Source organism: Pectinophora gossypiella, chromosome 1, assembly GCF_024362695.1.
Source record: "Pectinophora gossypiella chromosome 1, ilPecGoss1.1, whole genome shotgun sequence".
NCBI classification, from domain to species: domain Eukaryota; kingdom Metazoa; phylum Arthropoda; class Insecta; order Lepidoptera; family Gelechiidae; genus Pectinophora; species Pectinophora gossypiella.
The window spans coordinates 1,909,567-1,920,727 of record NC_065404.1 but is presented as its reverse complement, the minus strand read 5'-3'; the positions used below and the strand labels follow the sequence as shown (position 1 = coordinate 1,920,727).

The 11,161-nt window shown below is 40.1% G+C and overlaps 1 protein-coding gene across 1 annotated transcript; it reads left to right on the top strand.

The window, feature by feature from the left end:
* The first annotated feature begins 610 nt into the window (after nt 1–610).
* On the top strand, nt 611–5,018 carry LOC126366595 (uncharacterized). The gene is made up of 3 exons (XM_050009761.1): nt 611–1,192; nt 2,988–3,115; nt 4,758–5,018. Exons 1-3 carry the CDS (start codon nt 611–613, stop codon nt 4,759–4,761), a joined length of 714 nt encoding a protein of 237 aa, XP_049865718.1. The 3' UTR covers nt 4,762–5,018.
* Nucleotides 5,019–11,161: the final 6,143 nt, after the last annotated feature.

The following is an 11,161-nucleotide window of genomic DNA, read 5'->3' as shown; positions in this document are numbered from 1 at the left end:
GCAGACCGAGCGCGTTTACTGCTACGCCACCGAGCTCCTCAATCACAGAATATAATTGTGCATGGCATAACCAAACCAGGTATGCTCAATCCTATGGAAAGCCACTAGTGCTAGCCGCTTGATGACGTAAGTTACCACTGTGTTACCATTAAATTGGTATCTCCAACATTCCATGGACGTATTTATTATTGAAAATTAAGTTAAATACATGACTAATGTTTTTAATTACTATCACTTGCATATAAAAATCATTAAAACTGTAAATAAATCTTTTACTAAAAGTTCCAAATTGCCTTGCAAAGTAAATTAAAAACATTTGGTCGTGGGTAATTTATTTTTTAAGAAATGGCAACGCAGTGTGAGATGACGTCAGCTGGGCAGAACCTTGAAATGTTAGCTGTCACTTTTGAGGATACAATGATATAGTGGTCGATTCTGCCTGTCATCGTGCTCTAGAAATCACGTTGCGGCCGATACTCTTTGTTGTTTTTGGATTAATCCTCTGATTGTTTCAAAATTATTATATATATTGTTGTGTATTATTGGTGCTGGTATTTCTGTGTTTACGTGGTGAGTGTTTTGTGCATGTAAATCCCTGTTTTATTATATAATGGGGGACGATCCTCCTCCGGGAGGAGGTGGTATTCCACCAGACTTGGAGGGTCCTCTTCAGGCTTTGAATCGAAGCCAGGGGGAGTCTTCTGGTGCACAGAGAACAATGAAACGTCATGCGGAGACGGAAATAACTAATCCCAACCCCAAGAAAAATATAACCCCGGCCGCTTCTGTGCAGGATGTATTTACTGTGCCAGAATTCGCAGGCGAAAAACTGAAGTACTCAGATTCTGACCAAGGCCCCTTTTCTGTACATGTCTCACGTTTGGAAAGTGATCCGTCAGCGGGTCTCACCCTAAGAGTGCTAAAACTTGCCCAACTCTTGTTCCAACATAAAATAGCTGGCATAGTTAACGGAGGTGTTACATCCGTAGGACGCAACCGGATTTCTGTGGAGTTTTCCTCCTCTTCCGCTGCCAACAACTTTGTAGCAAACCCATTCCTTGAAGAGAACAAGTTATGTGCATCAATCCCTCAGTTCCAGGTTTCAAGAATGGGGGTTGTTAGAAACATTCCCATTGACTGGTCTCTGGAGGAACTTGTTGCGGGCCTCCAATACCCCACCAATTGCGGACAGGTAATAAAAGCTAGAAGACTAAATTCCAAAAAAAATATCGATGGAATTACTACTTGGATCCCCTCCACCACTGTGGTCCTGACCTTCTTGGGTCAGACATTGCCCAATAAGGTATACTGTTTTTATTCGTCTCTTCCTGTCGATATTTACCAGCTTCCTACCATCCAGTGCAGAGGCTGCTGCCGGTTTGGTCACATTAAGACGCAATGTAGGTCTAAACCCCGTTGCTACAAATGTGCTCAGCCTCATTTAGGTGAGAGCTGTAACACTCCTGACGACCTAGTTTCATGCCTACTTTGCAATGGCAATCACAGAGCTACAGATTCGAGGTGCCCTGAACACTCCAGACAAAAGGCCATCAAGATAGTTATGTCCGAGGAAAATATTTCCTACGCAGAAGCCTCCGTCCGTTTCCCCACGGTTAAAAGATCTTTCGCGGATGTTCTCTCCCAACCGGCCCCATGCTATTCCCAACCTACCTTCTCTCCTCCTTCGCCAGGTTCTCCATCCGCATCCCAACCTAGTACTTCTTATCGGAAAACTGTATTTCGTGAACGACGCCCAGCCCCAGAATTGAGCAGACCGTATGATAATCAGGCTCATTCTAACATCACCAGGTCCCCCAAATCCTCACAACCCAATGGTTGTGCCTTCCAAGCTCCCTCTGAGTCCACCCCTTTTCTGACTCCCAATGATAACCTCATTGAACTGTTAATCTGTTCCCTAATTAATGTTATATCTAAATTCTCAGATTCTTTACCGAACAATGTCATGTTGCTACTGAAACAATTCTTCTCTAAAATACTCATCAATAATGGCGGGCCAATGTCTCCTACAATGGAACTGTAAGAGCATTAGATCCAAAAAGTCTGAATTAATCTCCTTAATCAATAAGCACAAGCCTGTCGTCTGTGCCATCTCTGAGACCTGGTTGAGGCCGGGTTCCATTTTCAGGTTCCCTGGTTTCTCCTGTCTTCGGGATGACAGGGATGATGGTTATGCTGGCTCGGCCATCCTTGTCAATAAAAAATCCACATTCTCCCAAATCCCCATCCCCCCGCATGATCGCGACCTTCACGTGGTAGCAATTAAGATTTTTAACTACACAATTGTCTCTGTTTATCTACCACATCCCAAGTCCTCTCAAATTATAGAATTAAAAGATATTCTTTCTTCTCTTTCTGGGCCATTTATAATTCTTGGTGACTTCAATGTTCACCACACTTTCTGGGGATCTTATAAGTGTGACCATTTGGCTCCTCACTTATTTGATCTCCTGGACGATATCAACCTGTGCGTGCTGAATGATGGCTCACCGACGCGGAGGACTTCACCTCTGTGTGGTGGTTCTAGCGTCGTGGATCTGTCGTTGGTTTCGCCTGGTTTGGTGCTGTCTCTCTCGTGGAGGGTCTTACCTAATTGCCATGGGAGCGATCATTTTCCTATTATTGTTTCCTTTCTTTCCTCTTCCTCTCCTGTTAAAGATCCTCCTCCTCTTCTGAAGTACCGCCTGGGTATGGCTGATTGGGATAAGTATGCTAAGCTGGTAGATAGTAAAGTCACGTCTCTTACCCCGATCTCTCCATCTAATTTTCTTGCCTGTTACGATGAGTTTACTCTATGCATTACTTCATCCGCTGACGAATCAATCCCTTTGAAAAATTCAGCTCGGGGCAAAATCTCCTCACCTCCGTGGTGGGACGCGGAATGCTCTGAGAGTGTACGTCTTCGTGACATGGCAGAGAATTCTTTTGCTGGCGATCTAACTTCTTTGGAAAAATATCTGTGTTTTCAGAAGGCGTCTGCGCGTTGCAAGAAGTTACTGGCCAAGAAAAAGGTTATGGGATGGCGTGACTTCTGTGAGTCTCTCGCTCCCCGGTCTCCTGCTTCTTTAGTCTGGAAACGTGTTAAAGCTTATAGAAGGTATCTGCTAAATGATAATAACATAACTTGTAACGACACGTCCTCTTGGCTACCGGATTTTTTTGACAAACTCGCTCCCCCCTCTGTGCCCTACCAGGACTGTTTTCCTACCTCAGCTCCCCCTTCACCTTCTTCTCATAGTTTCAACGAGCCCTTTTCATACGCTGAACTATGCTGTGCTCTGGATAACTTAAAAGTCTCATCCCCTGGCATGGACGGGATTCCTTACTCTTTTATTACCAAATCCACAGTGTCAGCGAAATTATACTTTCTGGAAATCATCAACCAGGTATTCACTTCCGGGATCGTTCCTGATTCATGGAAGACCCAAATAGTCGTTCCAATTCTCAAACCTGGAAAAGATCCAAAAGACGCCTCCTCTTATAGGCCTATCGCCCTTTCATCGACTCTCGCCAAAATTCTGGAGCATTTGTTAAAAAACAGATTGGAGTGGTTGTTAGAGAATAGAGGACTATTATCTAAATCTCAGTTTGGTTTCCGTAGAGGTATGGGTACTCTGGATAGCCTTAGCATATTCACCACTGATGTTAGACGAGCCCTCAGTAAGGAAGAGCATGTCATCGGTGTCTTCCTTGACATCTCCTCTGCTTATGATAACGTCCTCCTCCCAATACTCAGGCAGAAAATGCTTCAGCTGAATATCCCGGAGAGGATGGTCAATGTCATCTGCAATCTTTTCATGGCTCGATCTATCGTTGTAAGAGTTCAAGGCTCCCTATCTCCTTCCAGATCCCTATGGAAAGGTCTTCCTCAGGGGTCAGTCCTTAGTCCAATATTATATAATGTGTACACCTTCGATCTCGATAGAACAGTTCTTTGCTTCAGCAACATCCTCCAATACGCGGATGATATTGCTCTGTATGTTTGCTCCTCCTCGTTTACGGAAGCATGTTCCCGGCTCAATTCTGCTCTATACTACCTAAGCATCTGGCTTAGTGATCATGGACTTTCACTATCTGTCCCAAAGTGTAGTGCGGTTGTGTTCTCCCGTAAACGTGCTATACCTACCATTGCGCTAGCCATTGATGAACAGCCGGTGACTATCCGTGACAGGGTTAAATTTTTAGGCGTGATCCTCGATAGTAAATTGACTGGTTTGTATCACCTCGAAAATATTGTTGCGAAATGCGAAAAAAACATAAACGTCCTTAGATCTCTGTCTGGGGTTCGTTGGGGCTCCCATCCTTATTGCCAAAAGCTCCTGTACAATGCGATTATTCGTAGTCATTTTGATTACGCCAGCTTTATTCTAGAACCTTGCAGCAAAACTGCTCTACGTATACTGGACAGGTTACAGGCTAAATGCTTGCGAATAATTACAGGAGCGATGAAATCGTCCCCTACGAATGCTCTCCAAGTCGAATGCGTGGAACCACCACTCCAATTGCGCAGACAGTTTTTGTCGGATAGGTATTATTTTAACATTTTACAAAACTCTTCTCACCCTCTTCATAAAAAACTTAATTCCCTCAATTTATTGTCCGCGTCTAGTTATTGGTCACATAAAGACTTGCCGCCTCTCTTCAAGTCTTTTAAAAAAGTCAGTTCCTTTACTATTCATCAGACCCCTAAATCCGCAATTTTTGAATTTCCATTTGAGTCTCTTGTTTTTTGCCCAAAGGTAATATTAAACCTAGGAATAGCCAAGAATTCGCCGGGCGCTGATAAGGAGTTCAACAGGATATTGGAGAGAAACTGGAAGGACTGGCTCCAGCTCTATACTGACGCCTCAAAATTCTCCGATTCTAGCCACGTTGGATCAGCTGTATGGATACCTAAATATAACATCATCCTTAACTTTAAATGCCCCTCTAGCTCTTCAATCTTCACAGGTGAGTCCATTGCCATTTTAGAAGCCGTGTCTTATATAGAATCTCACAAGCTGAACAAGTCAATAATATTTTCAGATTCCTTGAGTTGTCTACAAGACTTATTAAAATTGCCTTTCCATTCAAGGGAAAATTTTTATCTCACCCTCAAAACCAAGGAAGCTCTTTATCGATGCCAACAGAGTGGAATTGAGGTTATTCTGGCTTGGATCCCAAGCCACAGTGGTATTCACGGTAACGAAGTGGCTGATCTGTGTGCTAAGGAGGCTATTCGCTTAGGCAACAATTCCCATAACAAGTCTTTCTCCAGAGACATCCGGTCTCTCGCTAAACCACATTTATTCAAATCTTGGAACGAGCACTGGATAATTTCCAAGCAAGCAAAGGGTAAGGTTTATGGAAATATCCAGCCTACTATACCAACAAGACCCTGGTTTAGTAAATATAGAAATTTTGAAAAGTGGGTAACTTCCACTGTTATCCGTTTGCGTCTAGGACACGTGTGCACTCCTGTTTTCTTAGCCAAATTAAGAATCCGTGATCATTCTCTATGCGAATGTGGTGTTGAAGATGGCACAGTAGATCATTTATTTTTTTCCTGTCCTAATATAGGTATATCTCTTTATGATATTCTCCCTCCTAATATTCCCCGCCCCGTGAACGTTAATTACCTCTTAAGTTTAGTTTATACCCCTTTTATTAATATATTATGCAATTTTATTAAACGTTATAACTTAAAATTATAAAAATTTAGGACAAGTAACCCTACTTTAAGTTTGCTTCTCCATAACCTCTTTACGTGTTACTAACTTATTTGTGACGTCATTTTAACATTGTGTTGTCCTACTTTTAGGTAACTTTTGCAACAGTGGACTACCCACCGAGTATTCTCTGCGAAGAATCTATCTTACATAAAACCGGTTATTTACGTTTACAAACAGTTTTCTTCGGAACTTTGACATTGGCAGAATCATCGTTCAGTAACGATGCAGCCATAAACAACAAGAAATGAATGATATAGTGGTCCTGTCGTACACCGGCTCGCTTCTCAAACGGGAAGCGCCGTGCCACTTCAAACCCTGGTACCAGAATTGCACCAATGAGTGCAGTCTTCACTAACATGGTTGACTCGACCGTTACAGACGCCGACACAGCTCACCACCTATCACTTTGGTCTAACAGAAAGCTCGGTGAGGTATTTAGTTCATCTTACGATGGATGTTCCTCTGACTACCTCATTGAGATGTAGTCGTGAGGCTATTTTATGCTAATCACAGAAATCAAAAGTGTCTTTTTTTTATTTGACCACGACTATCTCTTTGAGGTAATTTTGCCAAGTGTGTCAATATTATTTTTATTTTATTTTATTTATTTGGTTTACTAACAATCACTTACATTAGTACATTGTAATAAGTAAGACATTTGCAACTTATAAGCTAAATGTAGTGACTAATTATAAGTAAACACAGCATGCATTGATATAAAAAAGAAAGTGGGTACCTTTAGACAAAACTGTTGTTTAAAAGTTAAAAAAATATTACTATTACTAACAATAAGTGAGTAGATTTATTTAAAACAGATATTTTCAATAGTGCTTTTACGGAAGCCATGAAGTGAGTCAGCATTGAGGTCTAAAACTTTGCTATAGTGGTTCAAGAGCTTGCATAGTCTGGGAACAGGTGAGTTAGTACCAAGAACAGTTCTGCGAAGAGGTGGACACAACGGTGTGATCGAATAGCGCGGATAACGAGCTATTATGTCTCCACCAATATTTTTTTATTCCATTCTGTCTAGTGCCTAACATTATTTGACGTCATAAAGATCTTTACTTACACAGTTATTTTCTTACCATAGTACCGTGTAACAACTTATATTACTTTCAAAGACTAGCAAATTTTTATTAGTCACTAGTGCCATTGCAAGAAAGCCTATTTCAGCCTATTTTAGACTTATTCCCTCATTATCGTGATTAATTTCTGCATTTATTAAAAGTTTCGCTGTTATCCACGACAATGTTGCGTCCACGACAGACTATTCTGAAATTTATGGTTAATGAAATACAATTCTAGTTTCGACAGCATTAAATTGGAGTTGCGATGTTTTGGTTGTGAAATGGTAAAGTCTATAAAGGCACAGAAGTTGCCATTTTTCGTTGGATTTATACTGACAAGGCACGGGATTGCATTTTGTTCAGCCATTGTTTGGAAACAAGTGTATTTTAGTGTAGTTTCGGTCGTTAATTAGAAAATGGACTTTGATGTTGTGATTCTGTGTTTTGTTTATGTTTTAAACAATTCACGGTAGCCCTGTTCGTAGTGTCACGGGTTTAGGTCCCGGCTAAGGCTCTGAACCACTGAATTCGACTTTATGAGTTTCAATTCATGTTTAGATCATAGATAATTTATATCACGGGGTTTGCAGAATTTTTGCGCGGTTAATGGCAATATGCTATATATGCAATATGCGCCCCCTATTATACGGGAATTAGACGAAGCTGGCGAGAAGTGGGTGTTTATACCGTACACCACTATCTACTGCTGTTTAAACAATTAATAACCACAAAGCACATAACACAACCTAAAACTGAACTATCTAAGCGGCTGACTAGACCTGGATCATATATTATCTGTGTTTAAAGAATCATTCCAGGAAACTTTAACATAGCAGACGCGTTCCATTACTTCCAATATTCTCATAGCAACAAAGCAAAAAGACCATCTCACTTGGTTGAACAAACTCTAAACTTTAGCCAAATCACTAAATCACACGGACCCATCAGAAAACACCTTTGTTTTTCACAACAGAGCAGAGATCTCATAACCTCGTGGTCGATATATTGCCCTCGAAAGCATACCATCCTACCAACGACCCGACGTTCATTGATGATACAGTCAAAGATTTTGAACCTTGTGAGAAAGCCATAGGAGTTGGTAGTAAAACGAAAGCTGCTAAAAAGATGTAAAATGAAATTGGCACAAGTATATCGAAGTCAGACAAATGAAGTCATACTTCACACGTGTCAATCTTGCATCGGTCGGTTAACCCGAACGAGTTGGCGTGAGGCGACGTTTACGAGACAATATTTCAATATACTTACGAGGTTTGGGCTTGTTTCCCATTGGCTTCGACAGGAGGTTTCTCTTCGTTTACAAATTAATGTTGCTTCACCATATAGTGCTTTTAAATGTCCTGTCGCTACAAGTCAATTCCACAACGCATTCTCAATGTCAAAAACTGTCAAAATGTTGACTAACTGACACCAGAATTATCACTATAGGTTACCAGCCAATTTACCAAGATTGCCTATCACTCAGAACTGATATTCCCGGATAAATATTTAATTTTCACAAAAGCCTGTCTCTGTACAAAATGTGGGAAGTTATGACATGTTTAGTGTTGGTTATCGATAGTATCGATAGCTCATTTAGATTAATACTATCGTTACACAGCAATACTCGATAACATCGATAGTCCCTGCAAAAGTCAGAAGCAATACTATTGATAGTTCCTGCAATAGTCAGAAGCAATATTATTTACTTAAATGATTTTAAGGTTAACAACCGATAGTCTAACTAGGGGGGTTAAAAAAGACACATCGAAGCAGTGCATATAAAATTAAGTATATATGCAGACAAATGTCAAATAGCAATATTGCTTTTTATGTTATTTATATTATTGCGTATCGATAGTTCGGCAGCAGTAACACGTTTACAAGTGACAAAATTGCTGCCCAACCAAGAGATTCATTTTATACATGACTTATAAGAGGAATTAATTGAGAAATATTCATGTTTATAAAGGAAATAAAGAACAATATTTTCAAAATCACAGTGGAAAAGCACGCCGGGCTTTGCACACAAAAGCCACAGAGCGTTACGAGTAAACCCCGCGAGAGACAATCTTCCACAGCCGCTTTTTATATCTTATTCTACCTTTGCAGAGCCCGATGGGAACTGAGGAATATTTGCAAATTAGATTTTAGAAAACTTGCCGTGGTTTATTTAATGATTGTTGGCAACATCAAAGTCATAATATATATTTTTACTGTAATTTTATTTGCGGCGATATTACGGGATATAAGTACGCCACGGACTTTGCCGACGAGGCATGTTTTCTTATCTTGTTAACTTATGTAAATAATTTCCTAGTTTTTAATTCAGTACAGTCTATTTTAACACCATTTCGAAGGAGTTTTATTTATCGGAACTCACGTCGCGTCCAACAATGATCTAAATGTAGGCATCATTAGTAGTTTAGACTACTAACAAAAGTGCGGGACATGTATTGGTGCTCCTTATCGACACTTCACATATATGAGCTGTATGTTTTTTCCAAGATTTATATCATAAACAGAAACCTAAGCAAAACAACAATAAAGATTCATACAAAGCTGAGTGCATCTTAAAAAACTAAAGTCACAAAGATCACAAAAAGATACTAAATCAAACCGCTAATCCGCGTCATTGGCCGACGCCTCTCAGGGTCTCTGCACCGATACGCCTTCCCAACATACGTAAAAATTAAATTTAAAATTTTATAAAACCCCCGACCAGAAAAAATGTACGCAGCAGACCAACTCAGTGGTTCCAGAAGTCATTAGTGTTTCGAATGTCAGATCCTACATATGCTTGCAAGCAAACTGAGCATGTAACATTCCTATCACACCTAACAAAACCTCTGATGACCTTGAAGACCTGAACCGATTTCCACCAAACATAGCTAAGAACACTTTCGACTGATATACCTTTCAAACAAAAAAACCGCATTAAAATCGGATCATCCGTTTGGGAGCTACGATGCCACAGACAGACACATACACATTTATTAGTCAATCTTATAACACCTCGTGGTTTTTGCGTCGGGGGTTAAAAATCTTAAGCTTAAAAAACTGTCCAACGTTTTTCGAATTGTACCAAGAAAAACAGTTAAAATGAGCATAAATCCATACAGCTATTGTCAAACCGCGAGTTGCGGACAACAGCCTTTATATTAAACAAGGCAGGAATATAGCCAGCTTTTGTTAGGTGCCTGTAAATAGCCTATAATAGGCGGCAAATACGTCTAAATGGTAAGCACGTCGTAAATATAATGCTAATGGCGCAAGAGCATTGATCGCGATCATTAATTTGTGCGTTTGTGCGAGAAATTTGTGCTTGAGCTCAAAGACTGTTTTATTGTTTTGTTTTGTAACGCAAACGTGCAAGTAATTGTGAGTGGGGTGATTATTCGTACAGACTCGTAATGCTTGAAATGAATGTTGAGATAAAGTGTGTGGCAAAATTTCATCAATGTCACATGATCAATGAAAACCACGTAAGTGCTTACGTCACATGAAATATAGCATTCGGGTGCGATTTTTGCTAATAAAACTTCGTAATAGACACTATTAGACACCCTAGATTCAATCCAGGTAAAGTGGTCTCAAATTTTACCCAGGTTGAAATGATTTAATTGTAGGAAATCGAGGTTTCGTTGAAGAAAATCGCATCAGAATATTATTTTTTTTTTAGTAACCTATAATAAGTAGTGAATTTATTTGGACATATCAACGATATTATATTTCTATATCGTGGAGCCGTGGTAGCCCAGTTGAAAAAACGACTCACTACTATAAGCACGGACCTAAACCTATAATTTTAGAAATCGTTTTTCGAATTCATGTTTGAATCATAAATAACTATTAGGTGAAGGAAAACATAGTGCGTTTCGGAGGATGTAACCTAACCTGTATTGGGCTTTTCGCGGGTTCTAAAAAACCGGACCTGTCAAATCTTCAGTTTAGGTAAGTGGATATAAACGGTATATATTTCTAAAGGTTTACAAGGCGTTGGCAAAGATAGAATTCGTAATACAACTTCGTGGCTGTCGAGTGTCGGTATATCGACCTATATAAAACATCAAATTACGAGACGCGATATGACTCTAACCGTTTACTTTATGCCTTATTTAATAAATAGAATGACATATTGTAAGTTCTTTTTTAATTCTTGATGGTTTACGTCCCAAATATTAATAACTACTTCCTACCTACTTACTTGTATGGTTCCCAACCAAACGGCGATAAACACACAAACATCCCCACGTAGGTGTAAAGTGGGGGCTACACACACCCGGTTTGTTTAAGTAATGGACTATGCCAGGAACACTGCCTACTTCGCACCGAGTGCTGTGGAGTCTCCTTAGACCTTCACTGCGA